We start from the raw sequence: 24,727 nt of genomic DNA, 5'->3' as shown, positions 1-24,727 counted from the left end.
CCTGTCTGAGTAGAATTGTCTCAGCAAGTTTAAATGGGCTCCACCAGAGTGTTTGGCAGTTAAACATTTTGTTTAATGAGAAAGATTTTGTGAAGGGGTCATACAGTAGTTGCAATGATCTTAAAAGGTGGCATTTCTCTCTCTGTATATTTAACCATGTTGCTGCGATCTTTATTTTAATTTGACATCATTCAGTAGAGACTGTTGAAAGGGATAGAGAAACACTACAAGTTAGAAAAAGTTGTGACGAGCTGAAATGACACTAATATTTACTACCTGCCAGCACCTGTGATGAAATATTTGGCAGAATGGGAAGCACGTATAAGCCCTCCCTGTGGAATTGTCAAGGATTAACTGTTACCCTCTCATCTTTTGCTTTTACAGAGGCGTGAGAAGATTGAGAGGAGGCAAGCAGTTATGGAGACAGAGCTCAAGCTCTGTAAGTTTTCAGTGGCATTAATTGTATTTCTTGTTTTTACTTTATCTGGTCTTTGTTTAAGCTAATCTTGCTATCCTATTTTCATTGTCAGGGGACCCCCATAATGACTCTAATGCACAAGGGGATGCCTTCAAGACTTTGTTTGTTGCACGAGTGGTATGTTAAGATCACATTTTTCTGTTCTTACACCAGGTTTGTGGATTTAGCAAATGTGATTACTTTGTGATAGATGTTTATCTAATGGTATTCTGTCTTTGTTATAGAACTATGATACTACGGAGTCCAAGCTTCGCCGTGAGTTTGAAGTCTATGGCCCTATCAAACGGGTATGTTTAGCTGCTGTTTATGTGTACAAAACTAAATTGCTCAAAACTTGTATCTGAAACCTGAGGGACACATAAGCAGTCAACAATATGAAACATTGTTTTTATTTATTTGATTAAGTTTTTATTTTTCCAGGGTATTCCCAGTGAGATTTACAGCCTCTTTTTCAAGAACCTGACAAGATAGTGACAAAGTTACAGACAAGAAATGCAAAGAAATATGTCAGTGCCATATTGTAACTAATGGAAGAAATGTGCATAGTCACTGAAAAACTGACTACTTGTAAAGTGTCCTGCAACATATGGCACATTTAGGAAGCTTGTATTTAATTTGACAGGATTTGATTTAACTCTCATTGTGTGAGGCATGACCCTGTGTTACAGGCACAGACATGTCGGTGATGTGGCATGTAAATTTGTTGGGTTGTTACAGGTCTGTTTCTGTAATAATGAACACCACAGCCAACTTGTGTCTCTATGCCTGTTTGTTCCAGATATACATAGTCTACAATAAGAGGACGGGGAAGCCTCGGGGCTATGCATTCATTGAGTATGAGCACGAACGAGACATGCACTGTGAGTACCAATGTAGAGCACTGAGCCCAAACCAGTTTATGTGATCACACGTTGAAGAATGGGTGGTTCTTCATTTGAACCCCATTTCTTTTCTTCTATATGAATGTTATTGTAATGATATGAGGTGGCAGCTTTCTCTAACACCATGAGAAGGTGACTACTGTCTAATGAGCAAATTAATGGCTATGGTATCAAAGGAATCAGTGCTTACAGACATGCTGTGCAGTTTGCATGTAGAAATCTACATCTGGTGGTTGTGTGATGTGTGTGTCTGTGTTTGATGCATATCATCAGTTGACTAATAGTTGGGTCGAGGAGGGAAATGCTTGATTCAGTGGGACATCATGGGAAATGTGGGTGGACCAAGAGAGAACTGTGTCTTTTCATGTGTGAACCTGAACATCTTTGCCTGTCAAAGGGCACATTGTCTTTTAACTGTTAGGCATTGTAGCTCTGTGGAAGAGCAGCTCTCCTGGTTGGACTGGAATGGTAAGCACAAGGTCAGACTGGTCACCAAGCACCGAATGGGGGTTTTTACCGGAAATGTATGAAGGACTATATGGAAGCCTGTCTTGTGTATGACTAGTTATTCAGCCTTTTGACAGAGTTTGTATTGGTGGTCTTCAACCCTGGTCATGGTGAAACTAGTTCATCTTCACCACAATAGTAAGATATTTGAAGCTGGTGGTGATTCCACAGTGAATACTGTCTCATTAGACAAGGGAATGGTGCCATCTAACACAGTGACACCATTCTGGGATATTAGTGCAGTCAGCCCTTCAAGACCAGAGTTGCTGAATCACAGTTATGTAGTCACAGCCGGGGGTGAACTGAGGGAGTGTGTGGGGCTAAACGGAATATTAACTGTGTGTTATTCTCATTGCCACTGCAGCCGCCAATCTGTGATGGCTATTGGCCAGAGCTGGCTGGCAGATGATGATGGTTATGATACATCTACACCCTACTACCACAGCTCAGTATATGGTTGGTATAATGGGTTTGTATGATGGGTAAGATTTCTTTCCACCCTCCATCTCCTACATAGGGAAGAGGAGCTACGTTCAATGTGTAAAGCCTCTTTTATTGCAGTCCCTAAAGGGCTTTCAATGCAGTTATTACTACTTCGGTCTTGGGCTTTGACCATTGAACGCACCCCTAACCACTAGTGTGTTAAATGTTACCCAGTGATTCTGCCCTTTTATGTTAAAGCCACCTCGAGTTACTGAGCCCTCAGTCATAGCAGTAGCAGTACTATAGCTGTATGGAGGGGGATGCAAGATCTGTGGAAGAGATCAAAATGCGTTATTGCACAGTTGTCAGTCCCACCAGTTAAGTAGATCAACTGCGGCAGCTTTCCAGAAAAACAGTGATAGCAATTATCAGTCTTGTTGTATAGCACTAAATTAGTGACCTGTAAATATAGGTCTGCAGGAAAGAGACTTGTCTATCGAATTTAAACGTAATTAAAGAGAAATTTTCAGTGCCAATAAAAATCATATTTGAGTTTTAGTGTAGTGTTTGATTCTGGGTACTTTAAGTACTCTGTAATTGCTTGTGTAGGCAGGTAACTTGCATTCCACTGTCAACTGGTAAAACTGGATAATTATTGTGCTATCTCTTCGGTTAGGTTCAAATGTTCAGTGCACTACAATATGGTAAATGGACTGTATTTATATAGCGCTAGGACAATATGTAAATAAGGTGATCTTCATTAGCTTAATATAGTTCACAGTCCCATCTGTTGTAGAGAGTCTATTCTGAGAGGTCAATTCACAATACTATCCAAATTGATAAGTCTGAGCTGGCTTTAATAAAAAAGGCTGATGAGGGGAATTTTTTTGATAATTCTGCTAAACGGGCTATTCATACATATTTATTTACTACATAACTAAAGTTAGATACTAGTTAATGTAGTCTTGCAGATTAATTCATAATCCTATCTAAGAAATAATTGCTACAGTTTGATCTTATGACGTCAGTAAATAAGTGTAAAGCCCGGACGTCCTAAATCACTGACATTTTAGGCCACATTAGGACATGTCAGCATTAGGAACATGACTTTACTGAGTTCTTAGTAAATAAAAAAAAAAAATCCTATTAGTTGGTTGGGGTTGTGATAAGGCAACTCCTGTAAGGAAGGTAGCTCTGTTTTTTGTTTGTTTGTTTTTTGTTTGTTTCAGTTGGTCAGTTTGGGTAGGACTGGTGGGGGTTTGGTAAGGCCCTATTATTGGATTGGATGTTGTCATCAACAGGAAGTGGAGGGGATCTGGTAAGGCCCCTGTTAGGTGGTGTGATGTGTATTCTGGTGCTGAGAGATTTTGGTAAAAGCCTTAAGACTGGGGCAGAGACTGTCATAATGCCCATGAGTGAGGGATTATGGTAAGAACATGAACTGTATAGTCTGAGTGAGGGAGATTGGTAAGGCCCTCAGAATGTAGGCTTTGGTAAGGTCCTCTTGGATGTTAAGGTTTTCCCTTCAGGTATCGCAACTTCATCAGACCAGTGTAGCAGCCAGGATGAGCCGCCTGGATCTCTTCAAGTCCTTCCAGTGGATTGACAGACTGTTGTGTGGTATAATTCGGATGAAGTGTGAAAATACACAAGGGTTGGAAATATGCCAAACACTGAAGCCTCCTTGTTGATAAAAACTTCATACTGTTGGCTTCCATCATGACTTCTGTCATGTTGCTCTCTCAGGAAGCTTGTCAATTGTTTCAGCAGATCAAAATCACAACAGACTGAACATTTTAACAGTAACAGTGCTAGATAAACTTAGTTTGCCTGACGGATGTCTTGCTGTTGTGTATGTACACGATCACTTTTTCATTCAGAAATTGGAAGATCAAAGGTCAAAATCTAGTGTTAGTACTTTGCACAAATTGTAGATTTCTGTACTTTGTGCTGTGCTGTCCTGATTTTCAGTGAAATATTTCACTTGTAAGAAATCAAATTTGTCACGGGTAGCAACAGATGACTGCAATGCCAACTGTCCTAGCATGGGGGTTTTCAACCAGTGGGTCACAGTCCCCGGTGGTCTGTGGAGGCATTGTAGTTGGTCCGTGACCATACGTTCAAAAACAGTTTCACTATGGGATTCGCAATTTTTTAATATACATTTTTATGTTTTAATTATTGTTTGTGAATAATGACATTTGTGCAACTATGTAAAAGTTAGAAAAGCCAAAGTGACTTTCAAGATTAAATTAGTGATCGTCCAGTCTACCATCACATAACAGTGGTCCTCAGGCTGTTTCGTAATAACAGTGGTGGTCCCTGGCTTACTGTCAGTTGAAAACCCTTGCCCTAGCAGGTTGGGTTAAATATAAATGTGAAAAACAAATGCAGAATAAAGAGCTGTTTGAAGACAGTGTTTCACAAACTTCAGTTTGACTGTCTTAATTTGACATAAACATGTGAGCGACTGAACATCTATTAAGATGAGGCATAAACTGTCACTCTGCTAGTTTAGTAGTAATAGAGAAATTTGAAGTCAAATCCACCCAGTTATCTTGAGGATGACCTGGACAGCGTAAAGCTACAAGACTTCTTGACACACTATTATTTGATGTATACGGTGGAAAAAAAACCCCTGAAAGCTGGGTATTTAAATGATGCAGTTAAAAGTGTAACGTATCAGTCACTCAACGGGTGGAAGGAAGTCTACTCCCATTATCCTTCGGCTTTTACCCAGAGAGCAGCCATCTCGGCCTCGTCTGCTCCTGGTCAGTATAATGATGCACTGTTTCCTTCCTTGGCCACATGGATGCGGTTGTATTCCTAGCTCACTTTTGTCTTCCCTCTCAACATTCCTCTTCTCCAGCCGCCTACAAGCATGCAGATGGGAAGAAGATTGATGGAAGAAGGGTGCTGGTGGATGTCGAACGAGGGCGTACTGTGAAAGGATGGCGTCCTCGCAGGCTAGGTCAGCTTATTCCTGCATTGTCTTATCTACTGATTTTTTTCCCCCCCCAGATTTAGATTCTGCCTGTGGTGGTAGTGCATACACTTTCACAAGTTATTTATTAAATACTATAATACTTTAATCACTTGGAAGAATAGAAACAAGGCCACTTTGCTTTTACATCTTTCTGTTTGCACTCCATCTGACCTCTCCTGCTGCTTCAGCAGCACTGGATGCAGTTTGGAATTATTTGAAACTAGTGTTGTCACGATACCAACATTTTGGTACCGGTACCGGTACCAAAATGTATTTCGATACTTTCGATACTTTCGATACTTTTGGATAGTTTTTCAGACAAAAAGAGAAGGCAAAAAATGTCATTACTGACTTTATTTTAATAGAAAATCTTAGAATAACATCAAAATAAAATTCAAAATACTAGGCTTTTCTTATTGCACTCAAAAAAAATTTTTTTTTAGAACAGTCAGTGTGAGTAAATAAAAAGTATGAAGTTAGAAGTTCTAACTTAGAAAAAAATATTTTCATTACATATAGCCTGTCTTAAGTAGGACCAGTGTTTTTAAATGGTATGTTACCAGTCTTTATAACATATTAAATGGCTAAATATGTATGTAAAACACTGAACGACTGTGCTGTAACCACATTTAACGTTTTGAAAAAACACATTTTTTTATTAAAATTTAGAAAAAAAAATTCTATGTTTGATAAGAACTCTTTATCATGTGTTGCACACTTAAAACTATTGAACTATTGCATTTGAAAAGGGCACATGTCATGAGTAAATTACCTGTCGTTCCCTGAACTCAGTGTGCAGGTCTGGGTGTTTCCGCCCTTAGCCATGCATGTTTTAAAACATCGTTTACACAATGGCGCATCAACGTTAAATGCCTCTCCTTGCTCATTTGTTTTTATGCCGAAGTACTGCCATATAGCACTTCGCGCCCCTCGTTTGTCCACAAGTTGCGGGGTGGTGACTGTTACAGCAGCCATTCTCCTCTCTCTCTCCCTCTCCCTCTCCAACGTCTCTGCTATCTCCAAGCTTTCCTCCTGCTCCGTTTGTTGCTCCAGTCCACGCTGCTCAGTGAGCAGAGGACGAGGAAGCTGTTTCCTGCTCTGTTTTCCTCTGTTGCGGGCGGGCGCTGCAAGTACCGGTACCGTCCAAATGCAGTATAGTACCATTTTAAATGCCTCAGTACCGCGGTACCATACTAGTACCGGTATATCGTGCAACACTATTTGAAACCAATTAATTGGATCGCTAATCATACTGGTTTGGCTGTTCAGCTTTCCCACTTTTGTTAAGTTTACAATTTTAACTCAGTTTTGCTACCTTTGGTCCAGACTGTCTGCACCTGCAGAAGACAAGTCCTATGAGTCTTGGAAAATATTTTTCATTATTCCTCTAAGTGGGCCACACATTCAGCATTAGAGCTTTAGTTAGCATTAACTTTAGCCACTTGCAGAGCAGTCAGTATTGGCTAGCAGCTATAGTCGGCATGCTAATCTTGGCAACCAGCAGAATTCTGATTTTAGCTTAGTTATTTATTTAAATCAGTGTATGGGAAACGCTGTATTTGGTGTATACACACAACTATTCTGGTATTGATATTTTTTTTTTCTCCCCAAGCACTTTTGGCATGTGTGCCTTCAAAGTAGCCACATTCCATAAAACTCCTGTATCGGCCTACGAGTCATGTTTTATTTGTAAGACATCTTAAGTGAAAATGTCAGATAGTCATGCAGCCAGAGCAATGATGCACGTTGTGGTCATAGTTGTAAAATCAAACTGCAACATGCAGCGTCTCTCCTCGAGGTCAGTGTAACTCTGGAATTCACAGTACTGACAGGCAGTGGGGATGTTGTCATTACTCTTTCTTAATCCACTCTGGGCTGCAGGTCAGGAAGAGGGGGGGGGATTTGCTGCCTTTGGCAACTAATGTTTTACTCTTCAATTCATGTCATCTTGTCGAAGGGTCTTCACTTAACATGTTAACTAATGTTTTGCTTGTTTGTAACTAGGTGGTGGATTGGGTGGCACTAGGAGAGGTGGTGCTGATGTCAACATTAAACATTCTGGTCGAGATGATGCTTCACGTTATGATGATCGCCCCATCGGGGGGTGAGTATTTTCCAGAAATATTCGTTGTTTGGTAAAATTCTTTACTGCTGTGTTTAACTGTCTTCAATTTGTCCTGACTGATCATAGTGATCGGGACCGTGGCGATCGGCGGGAGCGCAGCCGGGAGCGTGACCGGGACAAGGACAGAGAGCGCCGGAGGTCCCGATCCCGCGAGCGCCGTCGACATACCCGTTCACAGGAGCGGGAGAGGGAGAGACCGGTTGCAGCAGGAGAGGAAGGTGTTGGTAGTAGCCGGCGTCGGGAGCGAGAGAGGGAGCGTGGGGGGGCAGCCGGAGGAGACAGCAGGAGCAGGGAGAGGAGTCGAGACCGGAAAAGGAGGAGTAGGAGTCGGGATCGTAAGAGAGAGAAGGAAAGAGGCAAGGGGCTGGATGGGGAGGAGGTCAGTCAAGGAGACGGTGCCCCAGAGGGTGGGGAGCGGATGCCGGAAGAACACGAAGGAGAAGTGGGTGAGGGCATGGAGGAGCGTAGAGACAGGGACAGAGAAAGGGACAGAGACCGAAGGCGTAGTCACAGAGATAGAGACAGGCGCAGGGGAGACCGGGACAGAGACAGGGAGCACAAGAGGGAGCGTGGGGAGAGAGAAAGAGGGGAACGCAAAGAGGAGCGCCACGGCTCTTTACGAGACGACATGGGCCCCCAAGATGACATGGGCAATGAGGATGAGGGAGGAGCACCACAACATATGGAGGAGTACAGTCAGGATGGGATGATGATGGACCAGCAGTCAGTGCCAGCAGCTGACGGCTATGGCTCCGGTGAGAATGGCTACAAGATAGAGCCACCGGGAGACGAGTACTGAGATCATCCCTCTCCCAGCAGACTCCCACTCATAAATAAGTTGTTTCATACTGTACTTTTAACTTGGCCCTTAACTTTCTGCCAAGGTACCAAAAGCCTAAGTGATGTCAGGGTTTCCTGTGTCAGACGTCCTGCCTTCCTCTCTGTCAAAGCTCTGTAGAACTTATCCACTTGATTTTTGTTGCACGCAATGTTTAATGCATATGACTGATTAGATTAAATTAAAAATTGCAGCCTTTCCGCGTTGCCCAACTAATCAGATTACTTTAGTGTTTCAAGTTTGGTTTTTAGGCCTCCCATACTTGAATCAGTAAAACAGGAGCTGTCAAATAGGATATTTTCTTTCATTTCCAGATTCTTTAGATGGTATGCTCATTTGAACCCAGTTACTCATGTCTCATTGTATGTGAAACTGAAGGTAATGTAGTGTTGTGTGACAGTTACAGGCTTTTTTTTAAATTCAGGAATATTTTTGGTCAGCTCTTTTTGTTAGATTTGCGGGGTCATTTTAATAAAGATGAAACTTAAAGCCAGAGTTTCTTCACTGCATGTCCTATAATGTTTTTGTTTTTACCTTCAAGGTGATGGTTTCTGCCATCACCATACAGTATGACATATAGCAGTAGTGGTCGGGAGGTTAAACCGCAGTATGTCATTTTAAAAAGTCAGTAACGCAGTAGTTACACATGTAACAGGCTACAAACATAAAAAAGCGACTTGAGAGTAATGCAAATTATCTGCTTATTGTTGCATGACATGGTAAAAATGTACATTTAACAGGCATCTGCTTGCGGTCCGCACAGCAGGAGGACTTTAAACATACGTAAAAGATGCTGGAGCAGCCCGTCGAAGTCACGCACTGGCGCTGCTGCGTCAGGTTTTCCAGCCTAGACCTCAGTTTAGCATCTCGGCCCTCCTTCAGATGCTCACCTCATTCTGCCAGCCATGACATTGTAAAAGATGCACCACGCATAGCTGCGAACCTGCTCTTCTGTGTATATATACAGCATTAATTGGAGAGCATCCAGGACGCGGAGGAACTCAGAATGATGTCTTCTTACTACCACCCCACCAAGGAGGCAGACATGGCAGCCATGACGGAGCCGCTCTGCCTGGAAAGAGGTAATGAAGTAGCTGGGGATTCACCATCCTACCATCAGCCTACTGGCTGAAACAAACGGTCCTGTGTTAATTAAAGGTGGCACTGCTGCAGAGTTGGCTCGTCGTCGTGAAAATTAGCGGTGTTTTGTTCTAACTTGTCTGTATAATAAAGCAGCATTACTGCACGTCGCCGTCAGTGTGCGAGCGTTTCAAAGGGTTCCGGCCTTTGGTTTCTCTGTCGTAGTGAGCGGCATTAGTAGTCTGTTCAGACCGCGTCAGTTCATTGTTCGTGGGCAAACATGCTATTCTCCTGCTCTAGCTGTAGCCCATGTCAAATTACTGGGTAAAATATATGTGGTTTCAGTAGTAGACTTCTCAATAAACTGTTTCAAATTCGGCTCCGCGCGCGTCCTGCTGTTTTCATTCATCCGTTCATTGTCAGTAGGACACGGGTGGGGGGTATTTCATCAACACCTGTTTCATAAAAGTGGCTCAGCAGAGCCGAACTTACTGTGAAAAGCCTGTCTTGAATTATTAACTGGAACTGAATTAATGTTTGATAAAGCCAGATCAGAGCTGATGCAGTTTTCGTGTGCTGAAAATTGACAGCAGACAAAATGGGTAAGATGCAACATGGTGTTTAGTAATATTACGATGCTGAGTTGGATACAAGCCAAGTTATTTGTTTTATAGCAAGAAAATGGAATACTGAATGTTTTCTAGAAAATACTTTACTCCCAGTTTGGAGGATATGTTTTCATGTTTAAATTAGCAATACAAAATTTCCTATTAACGTTGACTTACCTAAAAAAAAGCTTGGTTTAATTAGTCATCTTTATTTATGAGACAGGCCTCTGATCACTTTAGCTCCACTTCAGCTTGCTGTCAAAATGACTAGACTTTGTGTTAAATTTAGTTATAAATGGAGCCGAGTTAAAGCCTTTCTTGCTGCATAATGTGAGTAAAATATTGAAATCTATAAAAAAAATTAATACTTTCTGACCAAGTAAAATTATGCAATTAGTTTTGTATTAATTTGTACTCTTTGTACCATTCTTTTAATCTTATTTTGATTTAAAATAGTTTAATTTTATGAGGACTTATGATGTAAATGCTTGAATTTATTCTCTTATTGGTAGGTTACTGTGTGTGTCAGTGATGCATTTAAATTTCCTCACGTTTTACCAAATTCACTGCTGTAAATGGAGGCACACATGGTTTTATTGCAGCACAGGGGCCTATTCCTATCAAATCTTTTTAAGTGTCATTACAGTAATGAATTGTTGCATCTAATAAAAGTCCAATCCTTCAAATAAATTATCACAGCAAAAATTTAATGTATAGATTACATATGCTACACACAGCACTACACTGAAATAAGATTTAATATAAGTATTTTAAATCAATATGTGGCAGTCAATGTTGATACTCTGGTCAAAGTACTGGGAACACTGGAATGGCACCTCTGCACATAGATCTCTGTTTCTGGAACAGAAAACCTTGACTTTTCCTCAACTGAGGGTGAACAAACTTATTAACCCACTTTCTACAGTACCGCCATGGATGCATTCATTTACTGCACACACCAACAGTTGGCTGCACAGGTCACAGCACAGCGGCGTTCACAAATGCTAACTGCAGACCTCCCTCTGCAGTGCTCTGATGATTTGTGCTGCCTTGTTGAAAATGCTACCACAGTGTAAATCAACGGCAGTCTATCAGTTCCCATAATCCACATGTGCAGAACTACTAAGTAGCACGAATCAATAGGTAGCATAAATTGTCAGAACAACACACATGTGCATGGAGCCTTATCTGTAAGAAGAAATTTAACAAATGCAAAGTGCGTTAACAAATTCTCTGTCAGTGGTTCATTTTTATACTGATTTAAACACATCTGTTGGTTGGTGTTTGTTTGAAATAGGTTTTGTTTTGAGGATCATTGTTTTTTTGTGTATTTGTTGCAAGAATTTAGTTTGCTCTTGTTCATAAAATCAAAGTGCCAGCAAAGTGACTGCTTAGGAAACTTTTGCTGGTGCATAGATTTTTTTTACTACATCACTGTGAGTATTTCCGATGGTGTGTGACTGCTTAGAAAACAGACCTGAAATACTCACAGTGAAGTAGTAAATCTAGATCTTTACATAGGGCCTCACTCTGAGCTAGGATTAGGTAGGGGCCACCTTAAAGCCATTTACATTGCAGTGGTTATTGTCCTTTAGTGGTTGTTTGTTTTTGCATTCTGTTATATTACTTTCAAGGATTCACTCAACATGGTTATCATAATTGCCACACAGTGGCCTAAGGCCTGTGGCCGCTTCCTGGGGATCTTGGGTGTTCAGGGCTAAGTGGCTGCTTTGCCCTTTTGCTAATTCAGCCTTGTGGGTTTTTTGTTTCTGTTAGATGTGTGCAGGGTGATCGAGCTGTTGGACCGGCTCCAGCGGAGCGGTGAGCTGCCTCCTCCCAAACTGCAGGCCCTGCAGAGAGTCCTGCAGAGCAAATTCTGTGCTGCCATCAGAGAGGTATGGAGGTGCAGCAGAGTGTTAGTGGATGTCTGGGGACACAAATACTGGGGGAGCTCATTCAAGCCTGTTTCCACATCCTGAGGTTATACACAGGGTGTCTGTCACCTTGTTCACTCCCACACACAACACTCAGCTTCTGCCCTTGGTGCATTCGCATGTACAAACTAACTGGAGAATTTTATTTGGCTCAAGAATGTAAGTACAAACTTAGCCCTTTGTGTATCTTTTGACTGATCTGGTGGCTATCATCAGCAAATGGAGTTTGCTGGGTTTTCATCACATGATGTGTGTGTGGAACCTCAATCATGTAATGACAGGTGGCTATATACTGAGAGAGGTGGTCTCTGATGTCACAAGGGGATGTCCTCCTTTAATCCTGGTGGATATCTGACCTGTTTCAGCAAATAGTGTGATAGGGTTTTGGTCTGATGTTCACTGATGCTGTCTGTTTTTGGTATTCATTTGTTCATATCCAACTTTCAACAGTGCCTTAAATAATGAAGTCAGGACTGTTAGGGTCTGAGCTGGCAGGCATGAGAAGTGACTGGCCGAGCTGGACCCATAAAAGAGGTTGACTAAACAGAAGTTAAAGCAGGCTGTACACTGCCAACAGCCAGAAATTTCCTTTCCATCTTCTATATTTATGGATAGGCCAGTGGAATGAAGATACTTCAAAAGTGCTTTCACCAGTGGTGGAAGAAGTACTCAGATTAATTACGTAAATAAAAGTAACAATGGGTAAAAGTGCCACAAGTAAAAAATCTTGCATTTAAGTGACAAAAGTAAAAGTACTCATGCTAAATGGCACAGTTTATAATAATGGACATCATATTATTCAGTTATAATTATGGATGTGTTATTATGTATGCCCCATTTAATGTTGTGGATGGGAAGGTGGAGCTAATATTAACTACCTTTTATGGTTATAATGTGAATTATTGTTGGGTAGCTTGTGACTTTTACACCAAGGCTCAATACATTTTTAATATTATACTGTGTTTTATTTTATTGACCTCTTTCTGAAAAGTAACTAGTAACTAAAAGTTCCCAAATAAATGTAATGAATATAAAGTACAATATTTTTGTCTGAAATGTAGAAGTATGAAATAGCAGAAAATGGAAATACTCAAGTAAAATACAGATACCTCAAAACTATACTTAAGTACAGTATGTGAGGAAATGTACTTAGTTACTTTCCACCTCTGGCCTTTACAATATGATTAGAGATGGGCACATGGTACTTAAGCTCCAAATCTTGTTTCATTCCTGTGAAGTCACAAGTTCAACACATGACAGACGATGTATCAAAAAGACAAAACTTTAACAATTAATGGCAACAAAGTATCAAAATATATTAATATTCTTAAGAAACAAAATCTCTAAACTAAACATCTCAGTCCTGCAGTAACTGTACCAAATCATAAACAAATGATTAGATTAGATTCAACTTTATTGTCATTACCCATGTACAAGTACAAGGCAATGAAATGCAGTTTAGCATCTAACCAGAAGTGTAATAACAGCAGTGCAGAGTGCACAGTATCTACAGTATGAACAGTCAGAACTAATTTACCGATAGATATGTACAACTGATATTTATAGTAAGATATATAGGGTAATGTATGATGTCCAACAGACTATGGATTCAAATTACAGTAATGGACAGGTACATTAAGCTTATGGAACACTAGTGCAATGGGATGAAACAGTGCAGAATAAGAAGATAAGTTACATGAGTGAACAGTTCAATGGATGTAAATAGTGTAAAGATAAAGATAAATGTGGAGTATCTGGATATGAACAGTGTGCAAATGAATACAGAGCAGTATCCTGTGAGTAGAGAATGTGCAAATTAACAGATCACTTCAGTGATACAGGTAACAGAAGTGTATTGCGTTAGTCCCGAGAGGAGAGGTGAGAAGGGGGGAGCTGTGTGAAGAGGTACAGAGGAAGGCAGTGGGGGGTCGACAGGGGACAGAGTTCAGTAAGGAGACAGCTGTGGGGAAGAAGCAGTTCCTGAGTCTATTGTTTTTGGTCCAGAGGCTCCTGAAGCACCTCCCAGAGGGTAGGAGGTCAAACAGTTTGATAGCAGGGTGAGAGGAGTCCTTAAGAATTCTGTGATCACATCGGAGACAGCGTTTCCTGTGGACACCCTCAGTAGCTGGAAGTGGAGTCCCTGTGATGCGTTGGGCAGTTTTCACCAGCCATTGCAGCGCCTTGCGGTCATAGACAGAGCAGTTCCCGTGCCAGACTGTGATACAGCTGGTCAGGATGCTCTCGATGGCACAGCAGTAGAAGTTCACCAGGATGGCTGAAGACAGGTGGTTCTTCTTCAGAGTCCTCAGGAAGAAGAGGCGCTGGTGAGCCTTCTTGACCAGGCTGCGGGTGTTGGTGGTCCAGGACAGATCCTCTGAGATGTGGGTCAATGAGAATCGACATACTTATTAGGAAGCCTTAGATATGTTGGTAGGCAGACTTTTTCAGGGTTTCCCCTCTTTCCAGTCTTTATGCTAAGCATAAAGCATATGTCCTGAATCTAGCTCTGCACTTAAAACAGACATGTTTCTCAAAATGTTGAACTATTCCTTTAAGTGTTAATCTCCTGTTTGCTTGGAGGTACTGAACCTATCTTTGGAATCATGATTTATTTAATGGTTCAGGTTTTTTTGTTTGTTTGTTTTTTTTGTCTTGGATGTTGGCAGTGTTGTCCATCACCTGTGTGTCTCATGTATCTACACACTTACTACACCCACATGCTGATCTGACTCTGACTATGCTTTGCATTGTTCTCCTTCAGGTATATGAGCAGCTTTATGACACTCTGGACATTGTTGGAGGACCAGAGGTACGAGCACAAGCAACAGCCAAGGTATTACATGCAAGCCAATAACTAAAGAATACTTCATTACTGCACAAGAAGATTTTTTTTAGAAACACTGGGCCCTGTTTGGGAGGGGATCATATCATGCCAGCTCTGTTCTGTCAGGTCAGGGAGTGACTCCAGGCTGCATAGCTACTTTCAACAGTCAAATTAAATCACGATAAACAATAAAATGGAGAAAAGGCCCGACTTTATAATCATAAAACAACAATATTGCTGCCCTGCTGGGCCACCCTGGATCCCCCTAGTGGTGGCTTTTTCTCATTTTGCTCTGGTGCTGGAGGCTCTGGAGCCCCCTCCCTGTTCCTAATATTCATTTGCTGGTTTAAACCACCTTATTTTTTTCTTTATCTATTCATTTATTTATTCTTTCTTTCTTCTTATTCTTTTTCCCTTCTCCTCTCTCTTTCTCTACTCCCCCTCCCTTTTTATTACCAGAGTATGGACATATCCACACCACACACCTTCACACACAAACCACATGTAAAACTTCCCAACATTCTTCTGTAAATATGTCTTGTATCCATGTCTTGTCTTGTTACTGTGCTGTTTTGTTGCAATAAAAAAAAAACAAAAGAAAAGAAACACTGGGCCCTTTATTGTGGTAGCTGCACAAGCACAGCAACCAAGTGCAAAGTGGCAACTCCTGGACACACTGATTGCGTGGCTGGTCTCATGCTCTCATGCTGTTTTGGTTCCGCAGCACAAAGCGTAAAAGGCTGAGTGCAGTGAAATATACTGAGATACTCTCTCAGCCAGTCACATCTGAGCCAGTCACAGTGATGCACTATCTGAATGGTGCAGAGCGGCACAACATGAACACACAGCACCGCAAATCTGTAGCCAAATATTATTTTGTGTGCCAATTTAAAACCATCACCGGACTGAGGAGTGATTAAATAAAATAGTTTATTTGCATTTTAAAGGACAGGTTCATATTTTTCAGTCGGTCTTTAAAAAAAACCCTCACATTTCCATGAGAACACTGAAACAGGTTTTGCTTGCTGTAATCACACAATAACTGCTGTAGTGCCACATTAACCTTAGATAAACTTGGAAATATATATTTGCACAAAACACGGACTAAAGATTTTGTCGCTTATTGCTTATGAAACTTCCATTGGAAGCATACAGTCTTAGGAAGAGGGCTTTTAGTGGCCAAAAATAATTACAGTAAGCAAAACCTGTTTCAAAATACAAACAAAACCCTTTGTTCTGCTTCATTCAAGTGAAGCTCCCACCTGTTTGTTCCTCTTCTCCACCTGTGCACTATGTGCTCTGTGCTTGGCATCAAAATATCACACAGACAAGAAAAATGAACTTTAAGGTCTGGAAAATACCAAGCTGCTGATCGTGGTGGTTGTTGTGTAGAAAATAGGCTCCATTATGTTCTAACTATTTATAGACCACATTAATCTGACACAGGTTTGTGGGAACAGTTCAAGGATTTAACTGGAGATTAAAAGCATATGAATTTCTCTCATAACAATTTTTAAGCAGAATAGATGTTTGTTGATAATCTTACGGTTTCTTAATCCAGGCCACAGTGGCAGCCTTTGCTGCCAGTGAAGGCCACGCACACCCGAGGGTGGTGGAGCTTCCCAAAACAGAAGAGGGTCTGGGCTTTAACATCATGGGGGGCAAAGAACAGAACTCCCCTATCTACATCTCCCGAGTGATCCCTGGGGGGGTGGCTGACCGCCAAGGAGGGCTGAAGAGAGGAGACCAGCTGCTGTCTGTCAACGGAGTGGTGAAAAACTAACGCATTTTTATATAGAAGAATATCTATGCTGATAAATACAGTTATAAATGACTAATTCTATTAAATATGGAAAAAATACTCAGTCCTGCAATAAAGCAAACATCAGTTCTTCTGCTGCCCTTCTCAAGGCCATTTCAGTGTTTACAGAGTAATTGAACACCACACTTGTTTGCTGTAATATGTTCCACCATCCTCTTCTGGTTAAAAGTGTGTTGGAGCTGGAACGCAGAGTCTGTTATTTATTTATTTATTTTTTATCAGTTACCAAACTGCTTTATATGCATTACCATCACCCTGGGGTGAAGTAGGGCTGACCTTGATTTGGACGTATCCTAAGAAAAACAGTGGGTGTATCTGGGTATCTGGCCAGAAAAGACTAAATTCACCTAGGTCTATTTTTCTGGTAGCATCCTTTCAGAACTGTCCAGAACAACTGACCCAGACTTTAAGACACATCTGCTTAAGCTGAGTTCAGTCGTTTATATGAAATGAGCCATTTAGTGACGGGCCCTTTGTAGCATGTGGTCTGAGACTTGTGGTGTACTGTATCCATGCAGAGTGTTGAAGGGGAGCACCATGAGAAGGCTGTAGAGCTGCTGAAGGCTGCCCAGGGTTCTGTCAAGCTGGTAGTTCGCTACACTCCAAAGGTCCTGGAGGAAATGGAGGCTCGCTTTGAGAAGATGAGGAGCGCCCGGAGACGACAGCAGAACACGAGCTACTCGTGAGACTGCTCGTTAGTCCGCACCCAGTCACCACAGTTAATATATGAATGCGTACACAGCATTAGGAGGTTCCAAACCATATTGCACACCCATGCTGTACAGTATGTTCTACATACTAATTGTCAGAGTATTCTGTTTTGCAAAGAGTCAACATACATTTCCCTTCTATACCAGTAGGTATAGAAGACATAGGAGGTAGATGTAGGAGACATATCTCTTTGACAAACAGCTTGAGATAGCAGGAAGATGCAGAGTGAGGTGATCTGTTGTGAAGAATGTGGCCAAACTGTGTAGGTGTTTACACCTTTCTGAGATCTAATCACAATCTGGTCACGTTCTAGTTGCAGAGTGTGTGCTACATACATTTACATCTGCATTATTGCATGACTTTTTCCTGATCTAAATATGATATTCAGATACAGATTACATGTTAATGAGTTGTGGAAATGGGGCCTAAATTACCAGTAGCTGGGACTATGGGTAACTCATGTAAGTGCCCTCTTGTGCTGGATTTATGTCCTTCTCGTGGCATCTGTGGTTAAGTTCTCCCCAGGACACATGAAGCATTTAGCTTAAATGTATTTGCCACCAGCTAACACAAACATAACTACTGAAACATAGGCTCAGTGTGATGAAAAGTGTACATTGCTGTGGCCATGTCTTAGCCGTTTTTGTAATGTTGTTTTACAGCATACAGCAATTCTGTCTCTCTTGCTGCAGATCTCTGGAGTCCAGGAGCTAACTAATCTGATCACCTCATTGTCCAGTCCTCCTGACTCTTCTGTTCTAGTGGGAGAGAAGACCATAGACAAGAAGCAAAAAACCAAAGTAGCCTACCAACACCTGTTATCTGAACTTCTCCATGAAGCCAACGCTGCAGTTTAGGATTTTCTCCTCTCCTTCTTTCCTTGTTTCTTATTAGAGAAATGCTGTGTGAGCTTGTTGTCAGACCATGCCTGTAATATCACCTTCCCAGTGTGATATCATTTTCAGCATCTTACTGCATAAGGGCAACACATTTGGGGCTTAAGTTGAACCAAGCGTTTAAATTCTCAGTTTTACTTTTGCATCCTAATTTAGAGAGACTCACTATGTGCAGCTAGACCTCAGTACCAGAAGGGAACATGTAAGCTGACACCTACATGATACCTACAGCCTTCAATGCCATTCCTCCATCAGATGTACCAGCTAGAGGGCTAACCATTAGCAGGAAGAACTACACTGAAATCAGTGGCTTGCAAGTAACATCTTAAAGTTTGAGAATTGTTTTGCATTCATTTATTTGTGTATTGTATTAAGTTAGTTGCATAATTATTCATGAAATAAAGCCTAACTGTAAACATTATGTGCTTTCTTCTTTCCTGCATGATATGGGGCTTATTCTAAAATCCCCTTCCAGTACACACAGTTTAGGTTTGCTGTCTCAGAAATAGGATATTTAGGAAAATATTTTTTGATGGACATCCATTTTCAATCCCCTTATGTAGACATAACATTGAGTCCAAAGAGTTTTTGAAAGGTCATGACACAGTGAGTTTAAAAACCAGAGCTCTAGCAGTTTAAGTGTTCATGTTCTACACAAAAACAACCATACCTATTTGTTTCCACAAAACCCACAACTTGGGATCCAAGTAGGCAGCTCCTACTGAGCAACAGGTAGGGGGCATAACCTTGTGGTTATCTTATGTGTGACATGGAGGGTCAGGCGACACAGACACAGGGGACACTCACCAGCACTCAGTGTAGCATGGACAGAGTCAGAGCTGTATGAGACACTGTCCAGCATGGGTGTCTTTCATGTGGGGGAGTGTAAATAATGTAACACCGCTGTTTATGTTCAAAGTTAACGAGTGTCAGCCCCAAATGCATGGTTAAGCTGTGCTGTGTTCAGTGTTGTGCATAAACATGCTAAAAGTGCCACTCATTGAACACACTCATTATTCACTGAATGGTGAACTGAATAGATCAGTTTGCGACTAAAGAGTGCATGGGCGTCCTTAACATGTGGCGAACATGACTGGCAAAGACTTCATTCCCTTGATTTCTAAGATTGCTAGAAATCTGTGAGCTGAATAAAGAAGTTACCAATCTCTTGAGTTCCCCAAACAATAGCTGTGATAATGTCAGTGACAAAGAGATTACATTTCCTATGACCACTGTACAATGGGGTTTTAAAATTGGGGGGATCGTATAAATGTAAAAAAGCCACAACAAGACGAGTTTTGGTAGCATTAGCAGTAAACGAGAAGCTGCTCTGGTGCACATGGTGGCCCAGCACCTTCCTGAGACACTTTATGTTGGATTTCCTTTAGTCTGTCCCCTGTCTGTACATACATTTCTCACTGATGGAGTGTAACTGGTAGATAATGAGAAAAAGCTAACTGGAGAGACACACCACATTGTCTGGATAATTTCCAAAACCATATTATACCCACAAGTCAAATCTTTCAGCCTAGCATTAGGAGGTTCCAAACCATATTGCACACCCATGCTGTACAGTATGTTCTACATACTAATTGTCAGAGTATTCTGTTTTGCAAAGAGTCAACATACATTTCCCTTCTATACCAGTAGGTATAGAAGACATAGGAGGTAGATGTAGGAGACATATCTCTTTGACAAACAGCTTGAGATAGCAGGAAGATGCAGAGTGAGGTGATCTGTTGTGAAGAATGTGGCCAAACTGTGTAGGTGTTTACACCTTTCTGAGATCTAATCACAATCTGGTCACGTTCTAGTTGCAGAGTGTGTGCTACATACATTTACATCTGCATTATTGCATGACTTTTTCCTGATCTAAATATGATATTCAGATACAGATTACATGTTAATGAGTTGTGGAAATGGGGCCTAAATTACCAGTAGCTGGGACTATGGGTAACTCATGTAAGTGCCCTCTTGTGCTGGATTTATGTCCTTCTCGTGGCATCTGTGGTTAAGTTCTCCCCAGGACACATGAAGCATTTAGCTTAAATGTATTTGCCACCAGCTAACACAAACATAACTACTGAAACATAGGCTCAGTGTGATGAAAAGTGTACATTGCTGTGGCCATGTCTTAGCCGTTTTTGTAATGTTGTTTTACAGCATACAGCAATTCTGTCTCTCTTGCTGCAGATCTCTGGAGTCCAGGAGCTAACTAATCTGATCACCTCATTGTCCAGTCCTCCTGACTCTTCTGTTCTAGTGGGAGAGAAGACCATAGACAAGAAGCAAAAAACCAAAGTAGCCTACCAACACCTGTTATCTGAACTTCTCCATGAAGCCAACGCTGCAGTTTAGGATTTTCTCCTCTCCTTCTTTCCTTGTTTCTTATTAGAGAAATGCTGTGTGAGCTTGTTGTCAGACCATGCCTGTAATATCACCTTCCCAGTGTGATATCATTTTCAGCATCTTACTGCATAAGGGCAACACATTTGGGGCTTAAGTTGAACCAAGCGTTTAAATTCTCAGTTTTACTTTTGCATCCTAATTTAGAGAGACTCACTATGTGCAGCTAGACCTCAGTACCAGAAGGGAACATGTAAGCTGACACCTACATGATACCTACAGCCTTCAATGCCATTCCTCCATCAGATGTACCAGCTAGAGGGCTAACCATTAGCAGGAAGAACTACACTGAAATCAGTGGCTTGCAAGTAACATCTTAAAGTTTGAGAATTGTTTTGCATTCATTTATTTGTGTATTGTATTAAGTTAGTTGCATAATTATTCATGAAATAAAGCCTAACTGTAAACATTATGTGCTTTCTTCTTTCCTGCATGATATGGGGCTTATTCTAAAATCCCCTTCCAGTACACACAGTTTAGGTTTGCTGTCTCAGAAATAGGATATTTAGGAAAATATTTTTTGATGGACATCCATTTTCAATCCCCTTATGTAGACATAACATTGAGTCCAAAGAGTTTTTGAAAGGTCATGACACAGTGAGTTTAAAAACCAGAGCTCTAGCAGTTTAAGTGTTCATGTTCTACACAAAAACAACCATACCTATTTGTTTCCACAAAACCCACAACTTGGGATCCAAGTAGGCAGCTCCTACTGAGCAACAGGTAGGGGGCATAACCTTGTGGTTATCTTATGTGTGACATGGAGGGTCAGGCGACACAGACACAGGGGACACTCACCAGCACTCAGTGTAGCATGGACAGAGTCAGAGCTGTATGAGACACTGTCCAGCATGGGTGTCTTTCATGTGGGGGAGTGTAAATAATGTAACACCGCTGTTTATGTTCAAAGTTAACGAGTGTCAGCCCCAAATGCATGGTTAAGCTGTGCTGTGTTCAGTGTTGTGCATAAACATGCTAAAAGTGCCACTCATTGAACACACTCATTATTCACTGAATGGTGAACTGAATAGATCAGTTTGCGACTAAAGAGTGCATGGGCGTCCTTAACATGTGGCGAACATGACTGGCAAAGACTTCATTCCCTTGATTTCTAAGATTGCTAGAAATCTGTGAGCTGAATAAAGAAGTTACCAATCTCTTGAGTTCCCCAAACAATAGCTGTGATAATGTCAGTGACAAAGAGATTACATTTCCTATGACCACTGTACAATCATAGTAACTGGGTTTTGAAATTGTGTGATGCTATCAATGTGAAGAAGCCACAACAAGACGAGTTTTGGTAGCATTAGCAGTAAACGAGAAGCTGCTCTGGTGCACATGGTGGCCCAGCACCTTCCTGAGACACTTTATGTTGGATTTCCTTTAGTCTGTCCCCTGTCTGTACATACATTTCTCACTGATGGAGTGTAACTGGTAGATAATGAGAAAAAGCTAACTGGAGAGACACACCACATTGTCTGGATAATTTCCAAAACCATATTATACCCACAAGTCAAATCTTTCAGCCTTTCTACTTTCCACTGGTAGGGTTATTCTTTCTTTAATTCTCACACAGTCACATTTTTGGTCATTTTTTGACCACAGTAAAGCACCCAGCATCAGCTCACTACTACTACTGACATTTAATACCACTATAACTAACTACTAATTGAACTTCAAGACGTTAAACACATTTAAATTGCAGAGTTCAACTTCTCATGTCTGTGCAGATTCTCAGTCATCCAGGTCATAGTAAGCTGAAAAATTTAGAAAAAATCAACTGGACTAGGTTTCTAGGTCGGAAGTGTTCCACCTCTCATCCAAGAGGCTTCATCAGTGGTGGTGAAACACCACCGAGGGGGATAAATATAAATATCTCTGAGTCTACGACTCTCACCGATACTGGGCTATAAAGACTCAGTTGTTAGGGGACATTGTTGGCCTTCAAAGGACTGAAACACCACCGAGGGGCATAAATATCTCCTGCTCAACACCGGTCAGGCAGAACTGATGAAGCCTCTTGGATGAGAGGTGAAACATCTTCGACCTAGAAACCTAGTCCAGTTGATTTTTTCTAAGTTTTTCAGCTTCAACTTCTGATGTGTTCAACTTCACACACGAACTCAACAAATGAAAAATAACCAAACTCCTTCTGCCTGAGTTTAAAGAACAAAATAAAGGCACAACTTCCTTTCTAACAGCTGGTATTTTGGCCATTGCTGGCATAACATGAAACATAAGAAATAGAATTATCACAATATATCACCACAGTATCATAGTCTCACTTTGTGTAGTACAGTCTCATGCTGTACTTTATAGTATAGTATAGTATAGTATAGTATAGTATAGGTTCAACATGAAGTCTTACCACCATCTTTTTTCCTCTCCACTTGAACTCAAACATAAATGCAGCACATGATGGGTGGTAAAGTTTTCTTCTTCTCTGGGATTCTGCATCATTTATCATGTCTCCCCTGTATTCAACAACAAATTCTCCTTTGCAAATTGAACCATTTGCAAACACGTCCTGTAAAAGACAATAAAAACATTTTCAACAGGAAAAGTGATCCATTCTACCATTATTCTACCATTAGTCTATGGTAATATGTGATACAGAAAATACACATCTTGCAGGTAAAGAATGACAATTATAAAAAAAAACGTAACTCAGTGGATGGCAGCTGATTTGAGATAATTGGCAACAGTGTCTATTTAATGTATCTTGAAGTTCTGAATTAGATGCTCATCAGATAATAATTGTACATTTTTAAATGTTACATTCATCAGACATCACGTTACCTTTCACTGTGTTGATGTACTTCAACTCTAATTTGCATGCTTTGTCAGTCTTTGAAACAACATGGTGATGGCATCATCCTTAAGGGGGTTGATCCATGGTGGCATTTTAAACTGCAGCGAAATTATAAAAAAATGTTTGCATTGGTTTCAGTTACAGATTAAGGTTTTTAAAGTTATTAGCTATATAATATTTTGTGTAACAGTTATGCTCAGATAGTTAAACAGCAAGGGATTGTACACTTTTAGTGTTTCTCATCCCTCTCAGGCTACTGCTTCTTAAAGTCATTTTAATAACGGCTGAGACTCAAATGGAAAACAATCTGATATTGAGAGGTATAAAAAAAAAACTCTTGTTGTAGCCTAAAACCTCAAGGGGTTATTTATGTTGCAGGATGCAAATAGACACCCTGAGAAGCAGACACTTTGTGCAATATATAGTTGTGAAATAAACTATATTGTAATCTGTTTTGGGTTTTTTTTTGGACAATGTAGTGAAATAAATGACAATGTGAAACTGGGAGACATGCAGAATCAACCAGGTCTTTTCAGTAAACAGTGAGAAAACATAAATACCTGAAGTCAGAATTTGTGGTCAGTTAAATATCTGGCACAAATCTAGCCTTGAGGGTAGCAATTCACACATGCACTGTATTTAGTCTCAAATCTCTCACAAAATCATGTAGAATCTGGCCCTATTTTCCCTGGTAGCCACAGGCAGTTATTTAACTAATTTGTACCTTAACCTAACTTCCTCTATCAGACAACCTCACGTTACAGATCTGTTTATTTTAATTTGTCCAAATCATTCATCGTGACAGAAAACTTTAATCCCTGCTTTAGTTAATTAGGTAGCTAGTTAATGTACTTTCAGCCACAGTAATATGTTATTTGGCTAGTATTCAATAACAAATCCATGTGGTGTCATATAAACATTTTTTTGTAATACACAGAACACTGTTGGACTAACTAGCTATGCTGCCAACCAATGAAGCAATTTTTTTCCAATTTGAGGGTTGCACACTTATTACACTGATTTGTCATACAAATGTACTTACCTTGCATTTCACTTTTGCAAATTCTTAGCTATTTAGTTGGCATCTCCTGCTGATGATTCATTTGTTGTCTGCATTGTTTACTGTCTGTTTATACTGCTTTTTCTGCATTGTTTGCACTGTTTGTTGATGTTAATACTGCTATTTTGTTATATTACACAGCCTTATGCTGGTTTACTGCTTGCACATTGAGAGCCGATGTACCTGAGTCAAATTCCTCGTGTGCCTGTCACACCTGGCCAATAAAGCAGATTCTGATTCTGATCATCTTCTTCCTTGTCCAACATGTGGTTTGCCACCTTTTTTTTTTTTTTTTTGATTTTTTGATTTATTCTTTCCAGCTTGTAAAAACATTTG

At 40.7% G+C, this 24,727-nt stretch overlaps 2 protein-coding genes across 3 annotated transcripts in view; both read left to right on the top strand.

The window, feature by feature from the left end:
- scaf1 (SR-related CTD-associated factor 1) overlaps window positions 1-8,733 on the top strand; it is a 25,300-nt gene extending 16,567 nt beyond the window's left edge. The window contains exons 9-15 of the mRNA XM_020608222.1: window positions 385-439; window positions 531-595; window positions 703-765; window positions 1,257-1,338; window positions 5,159-5,260; window positions 7,280-7,379; window positions 7,467-8,733. Of these exons, the coding sequence (XP_020463878.1) occupies window positions 385-439; window positions 531-595; window positions 703-765; window positions 1,257-1,338; window positions 5,159-5,260; window positions 7,280-7,379; window positions 7,467-8,199 (1,200 nt within the window). The 3' untranslated portion in view covers window positions 8,200-8,733. The remainder of the gene's footprint in view (window positions 1-384; window positions 440-530; window positions 596-702; window positions 766-1,256; window positions 1,339-5,158; window positions 5,261-7,279; window positions 7,380-7,466) is intronic.
- Window positions 8,734-8,814: 81 nt separating this feature from the next.
- On the top strand, window positions 8,815-18,534 carry lin7b (lin-7 homolog B (C. elegans)). 2 transcript variants are annotated; one of them, XM_020608289.1, is made up of 6 exons: window positions 8,815-9,320; window positions 11,703-11,821; window positions 14,622-14,693; window positions 16,246-16,455; window positions 17,025-17,200; window positions 17,910-18,534. In XM_020608289.1, the coding sequence occupies exons 1-5, from the start codon at window positions 9,245-9,247 to the stop codon at window positions 17,190-17,192; spliced, it is 645 nt and encodes a 214-aa protein (XP_020463945.1). In that variant the 5' UTR covers window positions 8,815-9,244; the 3' UTR covers window positions 17,193-17,200; window positions 17,910-18,534. The 2 variants fall into 2 exon arrangements, with proteins under 2 accessions (XP_020463945.1, XP_020463944.1); XM_020608288.1 differs by having other exon boundaries at window positions 8,929-9,320; window positions 17,025-17,188.
- Window positions 18,535-24,727: the final 6,193 nt, after the last annotated feature.

The sequence above is a fragment of the Monopterus albus genome, unplaced genomic scaffold, assembly GCF_001952655.1.
Source record: "Monopterus albus unplaced genomic scaffold, M_albus_1.0 scaffold92.1, whole genome shotgun sequence".
Taxonomy (NCBI): Eukaryota; Metazoa; Chordata; class Actinopteri; order Synbranchiformes; family Synbranchidae; genus Monopterus; species Monopterus albus.
Note: the sequence above shows the minus strand (reverse complement) of the source record. Positions and strands in the feature narration are given on the sequence as shown.

Bases quoted from the DNA above. Each gene is read 5' to 3' on its own strand.
- lin7b (XM_020608288.1), top strand. From the start codon at position 9,245: ATGATGTCTTCTTACTACCACCCCACCAAGGAGGCAGACATGGCAGCC. The intron at 14,694-16,245 runs GTATTACATGCA...TTCTTAATCCAG, and splicing joins GAGCACAAGCAACAGCCAAG to GCCACAGTGGCAGCCTTTGC. The intron at 16,456-17,024 runs GTGAAAAACTAA...GTATCCATGCAG, and splicing joins TGCTGTCTGTCAACGGAGTG to AGTGTTGAAGGGGAGCACCA.